Below are 19,976 nucleotides of genomic sequence, written 5' to 3' on the forward strand. Positions count from 1 at the left end.
CTGCTCTGGAGGGGCAGCAGATGGGTGAGTTGGTGTAGGGTTAGGGTTAGTACCTGCTCTATGGGTGAGTTGGTGTAGGGTTAGGGTTAGTACCTGCTCTATGGGTGAGTTGGTGTAGGGTTAGGGTTAGTACCTGCTCTATGGGTGAGTTGGTGTAGGGTTAGGGTTAGTACCTGCTCTAGAGGGGCAGCAGATGGGTGAGTTGGTGTAGGGTTAGGGTTAGTACCTGCTCTATGGGTGAGTTGGTGTAGGGTTAGGGTTAGTACCTGCTCTGGAGGGGCAGCAGATGGGTGAGTTGGTGTAGGGTTAGGGTTAGTACCTGCTCTATGGGTGAGTTGGTGTAGGGTTAGGGTTAGTACCTGCTCTAGAGGGGCAACAGATGGGTTAGGGTTAGGTGAGTTGGTTTAGGGTTAGGGTTAGTACCTGCTCTATGGGTGAGTTGGTGTAGGGTTAGGGTTAGTACCTGCTCTATGGGTGAGTTGGTGTAGGGTTAGGGTTAGTACCTGCTCTAGAGGGGCAACAGATGGGTGAGTTGGTGTAGGGTTAGGGTTAGTACCTGCTCTATGGGTGAGTTGGTGTAGGGTTAGGGTTAGTACCTGCTCTAGAGGGGCAGCAGATGGGTGAGTTGGTGTAGGGTTAGGGTTAGTACCTGCTCTATGGGTGAGTTGGTGTAGGGTTAGGGTTAATACCTGCTCTGGAGGGGCAACAGATGGGTGAGTTGGTGTAGGGTTAGGGTTAGTACCTGCTCTAGAGGGGCAGCAGATGGGTGAGTTGGTGTAGGGTTAGGGTTAGTACCTGCTCTATGGGTGAGTTGGTGTAGGGTTAGGGTTAGTACCTGCTCTAGAGGGGCAGCAGATGGGTGAGTTGGTGTAGGGTTAGGGTTAGTACCTGCTCTAGAGGGGCAACAGATGGGTGAGTTGGTGTAGGGTTAGGGTTAGTACCTGCTCTGGAGGGGCAACAGATGGGTGAGTTGGTGTAGGGTTAGGGTTAGTACCTGCTCTGGAGGGGCAACAGATGGGTGAGTTGGTGTAGGGTTAGGGTTAGTACCTGCTCTGGAGGGGCAACAGATGGGTGAGTTGGTGTAGGGTTAGGGTTAGTACCTGCTCTAGAGGGGCAACAGATGGGTGAGTTGGTGTAGGGTTAGGGTTAGTACCTGCTCTAGAGGGGCAGCAGATGGGTGAGTTGGTGTAGGGTTAGGGTTAGTACCTGCTCTAGAGGGGCAGCAGATGGGTGAGTTGGTGTAGGGTTAGGGTTAGTACCTGCTCTAGAGGGGCAGCAGATGGGTGAGTTGGTGTAGGGTTAGGGTTAGTACCTGCTCTAGAGGGGCAGCAGATGGGTGAGTTGGTGTAGGGTTAGGGTTAGTACCTGCTCTAGAGGGGCAGCAGATGGGTGAGTTGGTGTAGGGTTAGGGTTAGTACCTGCTCTAGAGGGGCAGCAGATGGGTGAGTTGGTGTAGGGTTAGGGTTAGTACCTGCTCTGGAGGGGCAGCAGATGGGTGAGTTGGTGTAGGGTTAGGGTTAGTACCTGCTCTAGAGGGGCAGCAGATGGGTGAGTTGGTGTAGGGTTAGGGTTAGTACCTGCTCTGGAGGGGCAACAGATGGGTGAGTTGGTGTAGGGTTAGGGTTAGTACCTGCTCTATGGGTGAGTTGGTGTAGGGTTAGGGTTAGTACCTGCTCTAGAGGGGCAGCAGATGGGTGAGTTGGTGTAGGGTTAGGGTTAGTACCTGCTCTATGGGTGAGTTGGTGTAGGGTTAGGGTTAGTACCTGCTCTATGGGTGAGTTGGTGTAGGGTTAGGGTTAGTACCTGCTCTATGGGTGAGTTGGTGTAGGGTTAGGGTTAGTACCTGCTCTATGGGTGAGTTGGTGTAGGGTTAGGGTTAGTACCTGCTCTAGAGGGGCAACAGATGGGTGAGTTGGTGTAGGGTTAGAGTTAGTACCTGCTCTAGAGGGGCAGCAGATGGGTGAGTTGGTGTAGGGTTAGAGTTAGTACCTGCTCTATGGGTGAGTTGGTGTAGGGTTAGGGTTAGTACCTGCTCTATGGGTGAGTTGGTGTAGGGTTAGGGTTAGTACCTGCTCTAGAGGGGCAACAGATGGGTGAGTTGGTGTAGGGTTAGGGTTAGTACCTGCTCTATGGGTGAGTTGGTGTAGGGTTAGGGTTAGTACCTGCTCTAGAGGGGCAGCAGATGGGTGAGTTGGTGTAGGGTTAGGGTTAGTACCTGCTCTAGAGGGGCAACAGATGGGTGAGTTGGTGTAGGGTTAGGGTTAGTACCTGCTCTATGGGTGAGTTGGTGTAGGGTTAGGGTTAGTACCTGCTCTAGAGGGGCAGCAGATGGGTGAGTTGGTGTAGGGTTAGGGTTAGTACCTGCTCTAGAGGGGCAGCAGATGGGTGAGTTGGTGTAGGGTTAGGGTTAGTACCTGCTCTATGGGTGAGTTGGTGTAGGGTTAGGGTTAGTACCTGCTCTGGAGGGGCAGCAGATGGGTGAGTTGGTGTAGGGTTAGGGTTAGTACCTGCTCTAGAGGGGCAACAGATGGGTGAGTTGGTGTAGGGTTAGGGTTAGTACCTGCTCTATGGGTGAGTTGGTGTAGGGTTAGGGTTAGTACCTGCTCTGGAGGGGCAGCAGATGGGTGAGTTGGTGTAGGGTTAGGGTTAGTACCTGCTCTGGAGGGGCAACAGATGGGTGAGTTGGTGTAGGGTTAGGGTTAGGGTTAGTACCTGCTCTAGAGGGGCAGCAGATGGGTGAGTTGGTGTAGGGTTAGGGTTAGTACCTGCTCTATGGGTGAGTTGGTGTAGGGTTAGGGTTAGTACCTGCTCTATGGGTGAGTTGGTGTAGGGTTAGGGTTAGTACCTGCTCTGGAGGGGCAGCAGATGGGTGAGTTGGTGTAGGGTTAGGGTTAGTACCTGCTCTATGGGTGAGTTGGTGTAGGGTTAGGGTTAGTACCTGCTCTAGAGGGGCAACAGATGGGTGAGTTGGTGTAGGGTTAGGGTTAGTACCTGCTCTATGGGTGAGTTGGTGTAGGGTTAGGGTTAGTACCTGCTCTAGAGGGGCAACAGATGGGTGAGTTGGTGTAGGGTTAGGGTTAGTACCTGCTCTAGAGGGGCAACAGATGGGTGAGTTGGTGTAGGGTTAGGGTTAGTACCTGCTCTAGAGGGGCAACAGATGGGTGAGTTGGTGTAGGGTTAGGGTTAGTACCTGCTCTATGGGTGAGTTGGTGTAGGGTTAGGGTTAGTACCTGCTCTAGAGGGGCAACAGATGGGTGAGTTGGTGTAGGGTTAGGGTTAGTACCTGCTCTATGGGTGAGTTGGTGTAGGGTTAGGGTTAGTACCTGCTCTATGGGTGAGTTGGTGTAGGGTTAGGGTTAGTACCTGCTCTATGGGTGAGTTGGTGTAGGGTTAGGGTTAGTACCTGCTCTATGGGTGAGTTGGTGTAGGGTTAGGGTTAGTACCTGCTCTAGAGGGGCAGCAGATGGGTGAGTTGGTGTAGGGTTAGGGTTAGTACCTGCTCTGGAGGGGCAACAGATGGGTGAGTTGGTGTAGGGTTAGGGTTAGTACCTGCTCTATGGGTGAGTTGGTGTAGGGTTAGGGTTAGTACCTGCTCTATGGGTGAGTTGGTGTAGGGTTAGGGTTAGTACCTGCTCTAGAGGGGCAACAGATGGGTGAGTTGGTGTAGGGTTAGGGTTAGTACCTGCTCTATGGGTGAGTTGGTGTAGGGTTAGGGTTAGTACCTGCTCTATGGGTGAGTTGGTGTAGGGTTAGGGTTAGTACCTGCTCTATGGGTGAGTTGGTGTAGGGTTAGGGTTAGTACCTGCTCTATGGGTGAGTTGGTGTAGGGTTAGGGTTAGTACCTGCTCTATGGGTGAGTTGGTGTAGGGTTAGGGTTAGTACCTGCTCTATGGGTGAGTTGGTGTAGGGTTAGGGTTAGTACCTGCTCTATGGGTGAGTTGGTGTAGGGTTAGGGTTAGTACCTGCTCTATGGGTGAGTTGGTGTAGGGTTAGGGTTAGTACCTGCTCTAGAGGGGCAGCAGATGGGTGAGTTGGTGTAGGGTTAGGGTTAGTACCTGCTCTGGAGGGGCAGCAGATGGGTGAGTTGGTGTAGGCGTTGGTAAACGTGGTGCCAAGTTCTCTGAGGTACTGGATGTATGGCAACTGCACAACCCTGCTGCCAGGATCAAAGCTTAGTCGCCCATCCTGCATTTAAGAAAGAAAGAAATATTGTATGGCATGAATCCCAATGTTATTTATTTACTATAAATAAAGAATACTGCAGCCTGCATGTAGGAGAGGGGAGGAAAAGTAATTGTCTGATCTCTTTTGTACATAATAAGTGTTTGTATTTGTTGATGACATGTATTATTGTGTTATTTTTTTGTATACTGTCTACAGTATGGCATGTTGATGAATTGAATACATAGGACCAATGGATACAAGTCCCCAAGAATTGTGTTATCCTTTTAGCTTCAGTGTCTTACTGTACCACCACATGCTTTTTGTCTGTCATTTAATCAATGTTGTATGAATTGAGTACAAAGGGACCCCTATGCAAACAAGCCTAACTTTCTTGTGGTCCCTTTAAACGTTTACCTTGTATCAGTGAACTGTGCTCTTCTGTACTTTTTCCTATGCAAACTTCTAATAAAGTGTTCAATCAATCAATTAATCAATCAGTCAATCAATGCTGTTTGCATTTCTGACTAATAAAGTATTCAATCAATAGAAAAACACTTTCTCCTCCTCATACTAGTAGCAAAACAACATACTTTAATATTAGAGGAGAGATACTTACAAATGCATCAGACATCACCAAAACAATGTTGGGTCTGGTGGTGCTGGTGGTTTCATTTTGACAAATAACATGGCCATAACTTTGTGTCAGTAAAATCAAAGTAAACACAACTAGATGCATCTCTATAGCTTTCAACCCTACAGTAACAATTCATGCTACAGTCACTCTGTCAGACCACTTCAACATGTAAACACACTCTAGTGAACTTCCACAGTGTTGCCAGATCTTGCGAAAGAAATAAGCAAACAGCTTCTATGAAAACAAGCCTACATTGGGGCATAACAGCAGTTGGCGTGGTTTACTTACTGCCACTAAACTAATATCTGCCATTCATTTTTCCCATAGAGATTTACAAAATGAATGCATAGAGATTATTTTAAAGTGATCCCTGGCTAATACGACAAATATGCCTTAATACATTATAATAGTCCTCTATAACTACAATGTAAAATTAAAAACACCTTAAATATTTTATTTCTCCTAGAAATAATGAATCTTTCACTCAATAGGGGAAATGCCTGTCGCAAGTTGATGATGTCATAAATGTCATGTGTGATCTATCCCTATGGAATTTACGGCATTCATGTGCAAAAAACACATTTGAAATATTGATTTGATGCTCATATTAACCATAGGAAATATTAAGTTTGTTTTTATTTTCACATGCATGCCATAAATTCCATAGGGATAGATCACACATGACATTTATGACATCATCAACTTGCGACCCTGTTAAGTTAAAGATTAGCTATTTCTAGAAGAAATAAAATATTTAAGGTGTTTTTAATTTTACTTTGCAGTTATAGAGGACAATTATAATGTATTAAGGCATATTTGTCGTATTAGCCAGGGATCACTTTAAGCCTAAAATCAAGCCTGGTGAAGTATGACTAAAACCTTTGATTCTGTGAAATTGAAATAAAAATAAACCGCTAAACAAAGTTTGTTTTTTAGTTGTTTTTTTTCTCTCTCTCTGCACCGAATCAAATGTCTTATGGTCATGATTCACCAGGATCCTGGATGGCTTGAGTGTAGGGTTAAAATATTGTATACTAGCCTAAATAAAAACAAACTTAATACTTCCTATGGTTAATATGAGCATCAAATCAATATTTCAAATGTGTTTGTGTTTTGTTTTTTTGCACATGCATGCCATAGAAATGACACATGACATTTATGACATCATCAACTTGCGACAGGCATTTCCCCTACTGAGTGAAAGATTCGCTATTTCTAGAAGAAATAAAATAATTAAGGGGTTTTTAATTTTACATTGTAGTTATAGAGGACTAGTATTAGTCAGGGATCACTTTAAGAACCACTGGTTAAACAACATTTGGTAAGCAAGCCCAACTAAAGCAACTACACAAGATTTTCACAAGAAACTTTACAGAAGAAAAACAAGCCCAGAGTCGCTTACAAAAAGCAAACCTGGCAACACTGGAACTGCTCTCTTCTTCCGCCCACTCTAACCAGCAGCCAATATCCACCGTTAGAGCGCACTGCTGCCCCCTTGTGCTTCACGTTCCCGAACATGGCAGATGTACAAGCCCACAACCGGGGCGGATGCAACTTGTTGTGGGCTTGAAGATCTGCTATATTTGGCTATGATTTTAGTTTTACCGTTATTTTTTTATTACGGCAATATAATAACCTCTCCATTAAATTAATAAACAGACCTGAATATATCAACTGATAGGATACCATTTCTATTTCCATTGTTTGTTTGTTTTTGTATTATTTTTACAGAACTTTTATTTTGAACAGTCCCCATCATCATCATGTGACACTTTGTGATTTGCTTATTACCCATCGTGCATCCGACAATGAAATATTAATTATTTTGATTGACAAATAAAATGTGCTACAGGTCACGTGGTGTCAGCTCGTTGTCACTACGCTGCTGTGTGTTCATGTCTTTATTTAAAACTCATTCTTGTGCTTTTCGGTTACAAACCGTCACCGAGAGAAGTGTCCCGATGTGACGGTCTTATATACGCTGCACCGATATGCTTCCTACGGTTGGTCCGATGGCAGTGAGATCACAAATGATTGCTACAGTCAGTTACAAAACTCCTTGTTTCTTCTCTACCCTCTCCCACTGTCGGCCTTGACCAGCCTTTTGTTACTTGTTACTACTATCAGTGATGGAAGAATTATGTAAAAGTATATCAGTGCCCAATTGTAGAAATAGTGTGTTAGGGTTAGGGTTCAGCAATGTGATTTATTTTACAATACAACCCCGGCCCAAATCAATCCTCCAGCTAAAGTAAAAGTAGATGGTCCCATCTCACAAGTTGTTATAGGCTATTTTTTTTTTTTTTTTTATAATTGCCAAAGTTTAATAATAATAATCACAATCTACAAAGTAACTAGTAACACAAGTTTGTTTAGTAGGCTAGTAGAAGAGAAATCAAAAGAAAACAGTGAGTAGGCCTAGAAGAGAAAACAAAAGAAAGAGGTTTGTGTAGAAGAGAAAATGAATGAAATGTCATGTCTTTAATTATTGTTGAATGAATGGAAAGGACAAGTGCCAAATAAACCTTTTAAGAAAGAATAAAGAATATGTCTCTCCCCCGCCCCTTCTTTATTATTATCTATAGCTAGCTATGTACTGATTTATTCAATGCACAATAAGTTTTGAATAACTTTTTTTCCCCCTTAAGGGGATTGCACACGGTACGCGGTCACCGCCTGCTAGTAATTCATTTTCAATGAGAGGCGGGCGGCTATTTCGTCCGCGCAGCGAAGTTTAGAGGCGGCGAGGCGAGCGGGCGCAGTCCCGTGAAAATCCCCGCGAGCGTGCTCGTTTGTGCATGCGTACGCGGGCGGTGAGAGATGGATTGTGTTCATCTTTGTGAAATACCGCGCAGCGTTTACTCAAAGAGCGAGTGTGTTTGTGTATCACCGCGGCGTGTTTCTCGCAGATCCAAGCGGGAGCCCCGGCGGCAACCGCTGTCCGTCTGTAGAGCGCCTTAAGGGGATTGCACACGGTACGCGGTCACCGCCTGCTAGTAATTCATTTTCAATGAGAGGCGGGCGGCTATTTCGTCCGCGCAGCGAAGTTTAGAGGCGGCGAGGCGAGCGGGCGCAGTCCCGTGAAAATCCCCGCGAGCGTGCTCGTTTGTGCATGCGTACGCGGGCGGTGAGAGATGGATTGTGTTCATCTTTGTGAAATACCGCGCAGCGTTTACTCAAAGAGCGAGTGTGTTTGTGTATCACCGCGGCGCGGTCCTCGCAGATCCAAGCGGGAGCCCGCTAAGGATCACAGGTGGCTAAATATCTTGAAGAGAATAAACTGATCTACGAGTTCCAGTCTGGCTTCAGAGAGTCCCATTCCACAGATACATTCCACAGATACATGCCTCATCTATTTGAATGATTACATCAAACGTGAAATTCACGATGGCAAATATTGCGGCATGGTCATGCTGGACCTCCAGAAGGCATTTGACACCGTCGATCATTCTATTCTGATTGAAAAACTCAAAGCTATTGGTCTTGATAGCACAGCAGTGAGATGGATGCACTCTTACTTGGTGGGGAGGGAACAGATGGTGGAAGTCAACGGAACCCTGCCCCCCCCTCCCAGTAAACTGTGGAGTACCTCAAGGGAGTATACTAGGACCACTGTTGTTCTTAATATACGTAAACGACATGTCATCTGCTTGTGACTGCAATCTGTTTCTGTTCGCGGATGACTCGGCTCTCCTAGTCTCAGGCAGAGACATATTGCAGGTTGAAAAGGCCCTTAACTGTGAACTTAACAAGATCTGCACCTGGCTCAATGACAACAGACTCTCAATTCACCTAGGCAAAACTGAATGTATCCTCTTTGGATCTAGTCAGAAACTTAGCCTAGTTGAGAACTTCACAATTAAAGTAGGTGACACTGTGATAGAAAGAAAAAAACACATCTGCTACCTGGGTTGCATCCTGGAGGCTAACCTATCCAGTGAAAAAATGACCACCAAGGTAATCAATAAAGTCAATCAACGAATTCGCTTCTTGCAAAGAGTTGCCCCGCTGATCAATATTAAATCCCGAAAGACACTAGGAGGTGCTCTTATTGGGCCCCTCATTGATTACGGAGTCCTTGTCTGGTATCGCGACGCCCCAGCTGCCTTAAAGCTAAAGCTCCAAACAGCCCAAAACAAACTAATTAGGGTTGTGCTTGGTCTCCCTCCTCTGACCCACCTTACCGAGCATCACCACGAAAGCGTGGGGTGGCTCAAAGTAGCTGACAGAGTACAGCATCTTGCAATGGGCCTGGTGTACAAGATACACTACACCTCCAAGATTCCCATGTACCTGACAAACTACTTCTCAAAGGTCAAGGATGTTCACGATCATAACACCAGAGGCAGCTCCACTAATCATCATCAGCGTAGATTTAACACTAAACAAGGCGCTAACTCGTTCTCCTGCTATACCATCAACATGTGGAACGCCCTTCCACAAGCCCTAAAGGAGAGCAAATCCTTCAAAATTGGTATGAAAAGTCACCTTCAGACAGCAGCTACCCGTGACTTGTAAATAGACTAAGCCCCCATGCTCCCCCCCCCCCTTTTTCTTTGTATTCTGCCTTTTGTATTTGATGTTATGCTTTTGAAACTGATATTATCCTAGATAAAGTACTATGTTCTATCCGTCTGTCTTTCAATGTTATATGAGATACTTAAAGTGTGGTTCCTGTGGAAATAAGCCTCGGCTTTCTAGGATCTCCTTTTAGTTGACCTTGTACCAGCGATTTGTACTGTCATGAAACTGTACTTTTTTCTATTGCAAACTTCTAATAAATTCTTCAATCAATCAAAAAAGCCCCGGCGGCAACCGCTGTCCGTCTGTAGAGCGCCTATTCTTTTGTGGAAATATGATGTAATTACTAGGAGGGAACGCTAGAGGGAAGCCTAAACCTATACATGCATGGGAAATAACCTGCATGAATGCCAACAGGTGATGAGGACCAAATCAACTTTATGAAATATTAATGTGAAGTCTTGTCCTTCCTTGTCATTGGTGGAGGTGCAGCTCAGTGGCAGCTGTGAGGAGCTCTCCTTCAGCAGGAAGGCGACAGTTTATGTAGTTTATTACTAACTGGTTTATTACTGTTTATTTTATTTTATTTACTTTTTTTTTTTTTTTTTTTTAACTACATCTATAGTACTGTGTTCTATCCGTCTGTCTTTCAATGTTATATGAGATACTTCCATAGCAGGAAATATACTTATTTCCTATGGAAATAAGCTTAGTCTTTTCTAGGATCTCCTTTTAGTTCACCTTGTACCAGTGAACTGTACCGTCATGAAACTGTAACTTTTTCTTGCAAACTTCTAATAAAGTATTCAATCAATTAATCAATCAATCAATCAATCAATCAATCAATCAATCAAATTAACCCTCTCTGATTGAGAAGAGGACGTGATGATTCAGAACCCACCTGCAACTCCTATTGAATTACTAAAGACACCCAGATTAATCTCCATGTAAGGAAAGGCGACTTGTGAAAAATATTATATTATTATTAATAACAGTAATAATAATAATTGAGCTTTTAGATCTGCTATTGTCAAAGCATTTTTATTTATACATTTAGAAACTTGTGAAATGGGATATTCTGCATAATGAGTAGGCTACTTACTTTCATCACTTTAAGTACAGTATATTTCAAATACGTTTGTACTTTTACTCAAGTAATTATTGTAACTATTTCAACATTGTGTTTTGTTACTTTTACTTGAGTACAAAATGTGAGTACTTCTTCCACCACTGATGGTGGTGAATAGCCTACAAATTCATATCCTATTAATCTATAAAGTAAATATTCAACAGGTGTCGAGGATTTTCTGTTTCTGTTTAAGCCTTGGTCAGCCGGCAGGTGGCGCATTGAGCTTGTGAGTTGTGCTGTCTGTGGAGTAACAATGAGGATCCCCAACCCCCAGTGTTCATGTGTCAGTGTTGCCTTGTGTTGTGTTGTGTTGTGTTGTGTTGTGTTGTGTTGGCCATTTGAAGATTTATAGCTCAAACCTACATGGATGCTGGTTTATTATGTGGGAGAATTTCAACACTTCGTCCAATATTCGCAACTAATAATATGCCTAGTAGCCTCTAGTCTATAGCCTGTCTGATGTCCTCTGCATCATTCAGGGTTAATAACATGTTTTCTGTGGAATGGAATGCAGGAGAATCTCTTCCTATAGCATAACTAGACTGGCCTGTGTTCTTGTGACCTATATTATATCTATATAATATACAGCTATACTGTTGCAGCTTGGCACTGGACCTCTTTGAGGCTGTTTTTTCCTATGACCTATATTTATAAACGTGTAAGAAACTAGGTGGTACAGCAGTAGGTCTGCCATGTGCACTGCTGCACATTATTTTTGCTTGCATTGGGCAAGTTGTCTGCATGATTATTAAAAATCGAGCATTTCCTTTTTAAATAGGCCCATATCTGATCAAATTGTTATTGCCCCTTCCCATAGAAATGGCTGAATGGATGTCCACTCCAGACAGTGGACAGGACACAGCATATCTCCCTGTATTGTGTGTTTGCCTGCAGCTATGAATTGTGTTTGTGCGGGTTTGATTCAATGAACACTAGGTGTGAATGAATGAACACTAGGCGATCGCACATTATTAGCCTAACGTCGATCGATCGATCGCACATGAAAGAAAGGCATGCATTATTTGAAATATATTATTATTTTCAGCGTTCTTTTCTCTCTCTCCACCGACCACCACGTCTCTCTCGCTCAGCTGTTCCAACCCAACTGGCAGTGAGTCTGGCTGCCTGGAACCGCCTGGCCGTTAGAGCCTCCTCCCTCCCTCCCTCCCTCCCTCCCTGGGCTGCAACCGTTCCACCAGAGGCGTCAGTTGGGTATGGCAAGCTATGGCAGCTCATGCCATACCTTTTTTGGCTACAGGGGGGGAAATAATAAAATGTACTTTTCATCGTGCCTGTTGCTAAGGTAAGGTATGGCAACATGACTGGTGTCTTGGACGCGCGCGAGAAGACACCTGCGAGTCATGTTGCCATACCTTAGCTTTTTTTTCTGAACTGACGCCGCTGGTGGTTCCACACAAGACGGAAGGAGGGGGCTGGCTTATAAAAAAAAGTGTTCGCGCATGCTCCGTGGGTTGTTTTTCACCCAAAAAGCCGTCCCCTTAAAGCTTGCCTCGCTGAGGCAGCGCATCGTCTTTGACCGGAGACCATCGCCAGAGGGACACCGGGGCGACAGATAACAGCAGCCCTGCTGTTATTCAGCCTTCTGTCGTCTCCAATGAACTGCAGGAGGAGAGGAACGCACTGATCGATGCCCTGGGACTGCTTTATAAGGGCAAAGAAAAGAGAAAAAGATACAGGATCAGTGTCTCAACAACACTGATAATCTGTATTCTTTTTTGATTTCTTAAATGAGATTATTTTGTATTACAAAGACTCTATTTTTTATTTCTTCTTCTTCTTCTTAGTCTCCTGTCATAGGCTTGTTTTTTTTGGGCCTGTTTATTTTATTCATTGCAACCATGGTGCTAGGAAAGGTGAAGAGCTTCACCGTGAGCTACGACTGTCTGAACGACAGCAACGTGCCGGTGTTCTCCAGCGGTGACTCCGTCTCAGGGAGGGTGGTCGTGGAGGTCACCGGGGAGATCCGCGTCAAGTCGCTGAAGATCCACGCCAAGGGCTTTGCGAAGGTTCGCTGGACCGAGTCGCGCAACGCGGGCTCCAACACCGCCTACACGCAGAACTACACAGAAGAAGTGGAATACCTGAACCACAAGGACATCCTGATTGGACACGAGAGAGGTAAGAAGAAGAAAGACAGACTGATCAGAAAGTCATACTTTTTTGGGGGGGAGGATTTGTCTTCTTTTGGAAGATGATCTTTGGTTTGGGGGTGGATGATGCTGGATGGATGGATGGATCGTTCGTTGGGGTCAGGTTCTTTTTTGGGGTGACGCTTTTGTCTCTTCTTGAGGGACTGAGTGAAAGGACAGGGTAGAAAAAGGAAATCTATGTTTCTTCAACGACTTCAACGTTAATGTTTTAGTAGCCTTTATGTTTGGCCTGTGCTTGTGGTCCTGTTTGGACCGTGGCTGAGCTGTGATCCTGTAAAAAGATCCCATCCTCCTCAAGTTGTTTGTGTCACACAGAATGAATGACAGCCAGTCAGACTGAGAGAAGCTGCTTGCCTTTTACACCTCATTTGTTTTTTACAAATAAAAAAAACACGGCATTTACAGACACCATCTCGGTTCCAAGACTCTGTTCTCGTCGAGTCACATTAGAGGACTTTATGTGCTCCATGTTTGCAGCATATCGAAGGGTTGTTTGTTACATTGTAGCCCCTTTTCTTAAGTTTCCACCCATTGTTCAAAGCGGTTCAATCCTGTTCAGACTCCGGACGGGAGGGGGGGGGGGGGGACCTGCTCCCTTGCTCTCCGCCGATTGGCTGAGGTGCTCGTGTGTCGCCGGTGACATCATCCTCTTTGCAGAAAAAGTGACAGAAGGCTGCAACTTTGCATCCGTAGAGAATCTAGAGATGATGATGCTGTCATCGAAGCTTTTACCCAAATAAACATGATCTGGATCTGTTGTTTTGTGGCCAGCAACAGTTTATATGGCTAAGATGGCTGGCTGACATTATTATACATTAATACATCTCTATTCCTCCTGAAAAGCTGTAATGCTCAACAGGCTGGGTCCAGTTGGTTGTTAGATGCGTGCTGCTGTTGCGTATTTTAGAGATGGGCTGAAAACACTACTAGTGCGACTGCTATATGAATAGGTTTGTTTTTGGATAACCTAATATGGGTGCTTGTTGGCTGCTGCTGCTGCTTGCTGTGGTTGTCTGTAACGACTAATAGAATATCACATTTAGCCTCATCGGAGCCTTTAAATGCCCGGGTTGAATGCATGCTGCACCCGGTGCGCCACGATGCGTTTTATAAAAAGCCCGGATATCTAACAGTATCTAAATACATTTTTTGGGGGTCTTGTTTCGTGATAGAATAGAAGGGTCTCACGTGTGTCAATGAATGGGTTGGATTGTTCTGCATTGCATGCTGCATTACACGCGTCAGGGGGGCCGTCCCTCCCCCCCTCCCTCTGTGCAGAGAGAGAGAGAGAGAGAGAGCAGAGGCGTCAATTGGGTATGGCAAGCTATGGCAGCTGCCATACCTTGGCTACAGGGGGAAATAATAAAATGTACTGTAATCGTGCCTGTTGCTATAAGGTATGGCAACATGACTGGTGTCTTGCAAGACACCAGTCATGTTGCCATACCTTAGCTTTTTCTGAACTGACGCCGCTGAGAGATAGAGAGAGCCAGCCAGTGAATGCGTAATGCGTAATGAATGCGTAATGAGGGAGAGAGAGAGAGAGAGAGAGAGAGAGAGAGAGAGAGAGGGAGAGCTAGAGCTGCTGGGGGAAGTAAAGCTGCTCGCACCGGTTCAGGCCGGTCTCCTCCTGCTGGAGTCTGCCGGCTTTGACTGACAGCCCGAGAGTTGTTTACCACAAGAGAGCTCTGCTGAGGGGGGGGGGGGGGGCTGCTCTGCTGAGCTGGCAGAAAGTGCAGCAGCAGCAGAACAGTCCTGCCGGCTGTCCCGTCCGACCCTGAGCTTTTATGCAGTTGTTGTTGTTGTCGGGAAAACGTTTTGATTATCCGTTGTCTTTATTAAATATAACATCCAAATGCGTGATTGTATGATGCGACTGGCTGGCTCCCCCCAGCCCCCCCCCCCCCCGTAAGCTGAGAATAATATAAAGTGCTATTTTTAGAGGAGGAAATGCTAGTCTACTGTACAAACTAGTATATACTTAAAAATATGTTCACATTACCATGGAATTCATAGCAAGACATATTCCTATTCTAAAATGGGTCTCTGTTGTGGATGTTTGAGATACATACAGTCTATATAAAGTAGGCTATGTTCAGTCAGTGTTCTTTTGTCTGTGAAAACACAGTTTTGCCATGGTTTATTATAATATTATCTCTTGCACCGTGTGTGATGTTGTAAAATGTATGCATGCATTGCTGATGCATGTTTCAAGTCCATTTCTTTGTTTCAAACTAACACATGTGATAGTAGTACTAAAGTCCATCTATTATACTCTCTCTGTCTCCCCTGCCCTGTGTTTGTTGTGACGACTTTTCAGATGCCCTCGTAAAGAATATTACCCAGGTATGGTACACGCGTGTCTGGAACATTGTCCCTCTTTTCTTTCAGACGACGACAACTCCGAGGAGGGTCTCACCACTATCCATTCAGGAAGACACGAGTATGCATTCAGCCTCGAGCTTCCACAGACGTGAGTTGTCTTTTTTCCCCCACTGCGTTCATCATCAGCTCGAAAAAAGTGAAAACGGGGGATTAGAAAAAGACAATGTCAGTCTTGTACATTGTCATCAATGTATATCATCACTGTCGGGCAGAAACCTCGTATCTCCAAGTTTCAAATTTCTACGTTCTTTCGCAAAGTAAAGCCCTGCTTCATCAGACAAGGCCGTCGCACAAAAGTAGTGAAAACAGCTGACCTACAGGCACACAACGCCTCGCAGTGCGAGGCGTTGTGTGCTTGTAGATCGGCTGTTTTCACTAGTTTAAATAATTTTAAAAATGATAAATACAAAACGAACGGTTTTGGACATACAAGGTTTCCACTCGACAACGACGACATGGGGATTGGGGAAACCGTGTAGATCCTGTGAGCTAGAAAGGAACACTTTCATGATGATGAGCTGTGTTCACAATTCCCCCCCTGACGACGGTTAAACCTGACCGTTTCTTTCCTCCTGTCACACAGACCTCTGGCTACCTCTTTCGAAGGGAAACATGGCAGTGTGCGCTACTGGGTAAAGGCAGAACTCCACAGGCCATGGCTCCTGCCCATGAAGACCAAGAAGGAATTCACAGTCTTCGAACACATCGACATCAACACTCCATTGCTTCTAGTGAGTTTCTCTCTCTCCCCCCCTTCTCCGTTAGTTTTGTTTTTCTTGTCTGTTATTGAGTGAGTTCTTCTTCCTGTTGGCTCAGGTTTCTGAGACCCAAGAGTATATTATTCTATGCACAATAGTGTGATTTCATCCAAGGCCGCAGTTTCCAAACAATATGGGTTGGAATTTTGGAAAGAACTAAAGTAGTCGATGTACTTCTTCACTGCTTGTTCCCAATCATGAAGCATTATGCTTGCAGCTGTGTTAGGCCAGCTACGTAATTGTAGTTGCATGTCAGCAACTCGGATGTACGTCTTATAAAAACAGTTGCCACAGGGAAATGCAAGTACATGTTGAGATGAAAGCGCTAGTTTGGACTACTGTTGATGCCAATAACATAGTAATGCGCAGAAACGAATTAGTGTTGCCATGAACGCAAAATGATAGGTTTATCCACTGAGTATTTAAAATGAAGAACAAAGCTAGTCCTTCCTGGTTCTGAATGATATGCCCTCAGGCAACGAGGCAGTTTGCACCAGTTTCTGTCAGGAGAGCAAGGTTTTCAACAGACTGTTGAGTACCTTTTATCCAGCCAAGCCATTTTATTTTTTCTAATCTCTGTACACTTGACTAACTTGTCTTTCATTTGTGTTGTTCTCTGCAGTCGCCGCAGGCAGGCACCAAAGACAAGACACTTTGCTGTTGGTTCTGCACCTCAGGTCCCATCTCCCTAAGTGCCAAAATCGAAAGGAAGGGATACACCCCCGGTAAGACTATTATTATTATTATTATTATTACCCCCAGTAAGACAGAAAACCTTGCTGCAGGCCATTTGCGGTGAAATTGGAAAAAGTAATATAGCTGACAGGCCATCAATAATCAATTTTACAATAATTATCACACGCGGTGTACCGTAAGCTCTTACTTATAGATTACAAACTGAAAAAGGTTTAGTGTTGGTAGAATTGACCGGACATGACGTTAACCCCCCCCCCCCCCTCTTTTCTCTCGTCCCCCTGCAGGAGAGTCGATTCAGATCTTTGCGGAGATCGAGAACTGCTCGTCCCGCATGGTGGTGCCCAAGGCTGCCATCTACCAGACACAGACCTTCTACGCCAAAGGGAAGATGAAGGAGGTGAAGCAGCTGGTAGCCAACCTGCGCGGGGAGTCGCTGTCCTCAGGCAAGACGGAGACGTGGAGCGGAAAGATGCTCAAGATCCCTCCGGTGTCCCCGTCTATTCTGGACTGCAGCATCATCCGTGTGGAGTACTCCTTGATGGTGAGTTATAAACCCTACATGCAGCATCATCCGTGTGGAGTACTCCTTGATGGTGAGCCTCTTAAAGCACTTAAAACACAGATTCCCAGCTGCCTTATTGCACCCTCAACCCAGTATGCGCTGTGAGCTTGTAGATCGGACTATTTCTGGCAGCTCAGCACCCAGAATAGACACACTAGGGTTCAAATTGTTAAATATTTTAAACTGTCTTTGCAGTCTTTTGGTCGTGTGTCTCGGTCTGTCGACGGCCACCTCGCACACAAGATCAAAATGTCATCAGAACCGACCTTTTCTTTGGCTTGTATTAATTGAGTTAAAACAGCTGCCAGGTTTGCTTAATAATCGTTTTACCAGCGTTAGGATCGATATTTCCTCGAGAGACCGGTGTCCCCGGGAGGAGGTCTGACTCAGCCAACCTTGAACCAAAGCCTGGGATTGGACCAGGTGTTCTTCTCTCCATGCACCGCTAAGAGGATTAGCCTGGGACATCTGAGGCAACAACACCTGCCTGGGAGGCGCTATGACCCCTTTACCCTGAGAACTGACCATCCAGACAGCCAGGACTACATGTGAACTGACCCTCCAGACAGCCAGGACTACATGAGAACTGACCATCAGACAGCCAGGGCCACCAGGACTACATGAGAACTGACCATCCAGACAGCCGGGGGCCACCAGGACTACATAAGAACTGACCATCCAGACAGCCAGGGGCCACCAGGACTACATGAGAACTGACCATCCAGACAGCCGGGGGCCACCAGGACTACATGAGAACTGACCATCCAGACAGCCGGGGGCCACCAGGACTACATGTGAACTGACCATCCAGACAACCAGGGGCCACCAGGACTACATGAGAACTGACCATCCAGACAGCCGGGGGCCACCAGGACTACATGAGAACTGACCATCCAGACAGCCGGGGGCCACCAGGACTACATGTGAACTGACCATCCAGACAACCAGGGGCCACCAGGACTACATGAGAACTGACCATCCAGACAGCCGGGGGCCACCAGGACTACATGAGAACTGACCATCCAGACAACCAGGACTACATGAGAACTGACCATCCAGACAACCAGGACTACATGAGAACTGACCATCCAGACAACCAGGGGCCACCAGGACTACATGAGAACTGACCATCCAGACAACCAGGGGCCACCAGGACTACATGAGAACTGACCATCCAGACAACCAGGGGCCACCAGGACTACATGAGAACTGACCATCCAGACAACCAGGGGCCACCAGGACTACATGAGAACTGACCATCCAGACAACCAGGGGCCACCAGGACTACATGAGAACTGACCATCCAGACAACCAGGGGCCACCAGGACTACATGAGAACTGACCATCCAGACAACCAGGGGCCACCAGGACTACATGAGAACTGACCATCAGACAGCCGGGGGCCACCAGGACTACATAAGAACTGACCCACATATTCACAGACCTGCTGCAGCTGCTGCTGACCCACATTGCTCCCTCCTGCCACGCTGAGCTTCACGTTATACAACTTTTAAGCCGTTCCACGAAAACCACCCGCGTTTGTTCGTTTCAGGGTTTTTTGGTGTCACTCTTTACATTGCTCTGGTTTCAGTTTGACCGCAGCACATTTAGGCACCGTGTTTAACCATCTCTCTCTCTCTCTCTGTGTGTGCAGGTGTACGTGGACATCCCGGGGGCCATGAACCTGTCCCTTAACCTTCCCCTGGTCATCGGCACCATACCACTCCACCCCTTCGGCTCCCGTACCTCCAGTGTCAGCAGCCAGTGCAGCATGACCATGAGCTGGCTGGGCATGGCTCTGCCCGAGAGGCCTGAAGGTACAACCCTAACCCTAACCCTAACCCTAACCACATGGTCCACCCCGTGACCTTCTGTACAACCTGTTTTAATGGTCCACCCCGTGACCTTCTGTACAACCTGTTTTAAGCAGTAGACGCTTTGGCTTTTCAAAGGGGGGTAATTATTATGGGGGCCGTTTGACTGGAGTTCAGTGTTTCTCTGGAATGCTAATCGCCGTCCCTCCCTCCTCCTCAGCCCCTCCCAGCTATGCAGAGATCGTGACGGAGGAGCAGAGGCAGAGCAGCCTGGAGGTTCCCTCGGCCCGCGAGGAGCTGGACGGTCCTCTGTTCGCCTACATCCACGAGTTCCGCTTCCAGCCCCCTCCTCTGTACTCTGAGGTGAGCTGCAAGCAGCGGTTTGGGGCCGATGTTCTCAAAGTCTGCGTTTTACGATCAAATTAAAAAAGCGACCTCTTCCAGTGACTAAAGCTTCTCTTCCCCCTCTCTCTCTCTCTCTCTCTCTCTCTCTCTCCAGATCGATCCTAACCCTGATCACGCCATCCGTGCAGAGGAGCGCAGACCGGACACCTGTCCGTCTCGCTGAAGGAAACCCTGAACTTCTTTCCCCGGAGAAACTCGGGGAGGAAAACTTGGGAAAACGAGAAAAAAAACCTTCCTCCAAGAAGCTGGCAAAGAAAGGCTCGGCTTTTGTTTATTTTCCCCCGGCGACAGCGCTTGCACTCCGCCGTCGACGTTGAGAGAAAACAAAACAAACAAAAACAACCAACAAACCGACCCGCCGACCGACACACAAACGAAAGACTTGGGACGACGGGTTCGGTTGGGGGGGGGGGGGCAAAAGTCCTCTCATTTCCCCTCAGTGGGGAGAGGAACAGGGTGGGGGGAGGGGGGGGTTTAAGGGCAGACAAACTATGAGAGAAACGACCCTCTGCAGCAGCCCTGGTGGTCGCATCGACGACGATGGCGACAACACATCAGGGCTCCCTTCTTTCTGTCCATCCTTCTTTTTGTTGCTTCTTCTTCTTCACTCGTGGCACATAAAGGACATGAAGGCTCTTCTTCACATAAAGGACATGAAGGCTCTTCTTCACATAAAGGACATGAAGGCTCTTCTTCACATAAAGGACATGAAGGCTCTTCTTCACAGGAAGGGCAGG

At 46.4% G+C, this 19,976-nt stretch overlaps 2 protein-coding genes across 2 annotated transcripts in view; one reads left to right on the plus strand and one right to left on the minus strand.

Moving 5' to 3' along the window:
• arsk (arylsulfatase family, member K) overlaps nt 1-4,943 on the minus strand; it is a 20,738-nt gene extending 15,795 nt beyond the window's left edge. Inside the window, exons 1-2 of the mRNA XM_080739371.1 lie at nt 4,781-4,943; nt 4,056-4,185 (exon numbers count right to left, since the gene is read on the minus strand). Coding sequence (XP_080595497.1) covers nt 4,056-4,185; nt 4,781-4,900 — 250 coding nt within the window. The 5' untranslated portion in view covers nt 4,901-4,943. The remainder of the gene's footprint in view (nt 1-4,055; nt 4,186-4,780) is intronic.
• A 7,050-nt stretch (nt 4,944-11,993) lies between these two features.
• arrdc3a (arrestin domain containing 3a) lies at nt 11,994-19,629 on the plus strand. Its single transcript, XM_080738252.1, has 8 exons — nt 11,994-12,587; nt 15,011-15,092; nt 15,588-15,735; nt 16,385-16,487; nt 16,743-16,999; nt 18,675-18,837; nt 19,055-19,197; nt 19,334-19,629. The coding sequence occupies exons 1-8, from the start codon at nt 12,308-12,310 to the stop codon at nt 19,400-19,402; spliced, it is 1,245 nt and encodes a 414-aa protein (XP_080594378.1). The 5' UTR covers nt 11,994-12,307; the 3' UTR covers nt 19,403-19,629.
• Nucleotides 19,630-19,976: the final 347 nt, after the last annotated feature.

The sequence above is a fragment of the Nannobrachium achirus genome, assembly GCF_963921795.1.
Source record: "Nannobrachium achirus genome assembly, chromosome: 12".
Classification (NCBI taxonomy): domain Eukaryota; kingdom Metazoa; phylum Chordata; class Actinopteri; order Myctophiformes; family Myctophidae; genus Nannobrachium; species Nannobrachium achirus.

Excerpts from the sequence above, each read along its gene's own strand:
- arrdc3a (XM_080738252.1), top strand. The coding sequence starts at position 12,308 with ATGGTGCTAGGAAAGGTGAAGAGCTTCACCGTGAGCTACGACTGTCTG. Across the intron at positions 12,588-15,010 it reads CCTGATTGGACACGAGAGAG|ACGACGACAACTCCGAGGAG; the intron begins GTAAGAAGAAGA and ends CTTTTCTTTCAG. Across the intron at positions 16,488-16,742 it reads AAGGAAGGGATACACCCCCG|GAGAGTCGATTCAGATCTTT; the intron begins GTAAGACTATTA and ends GTCCCCCTGCAG.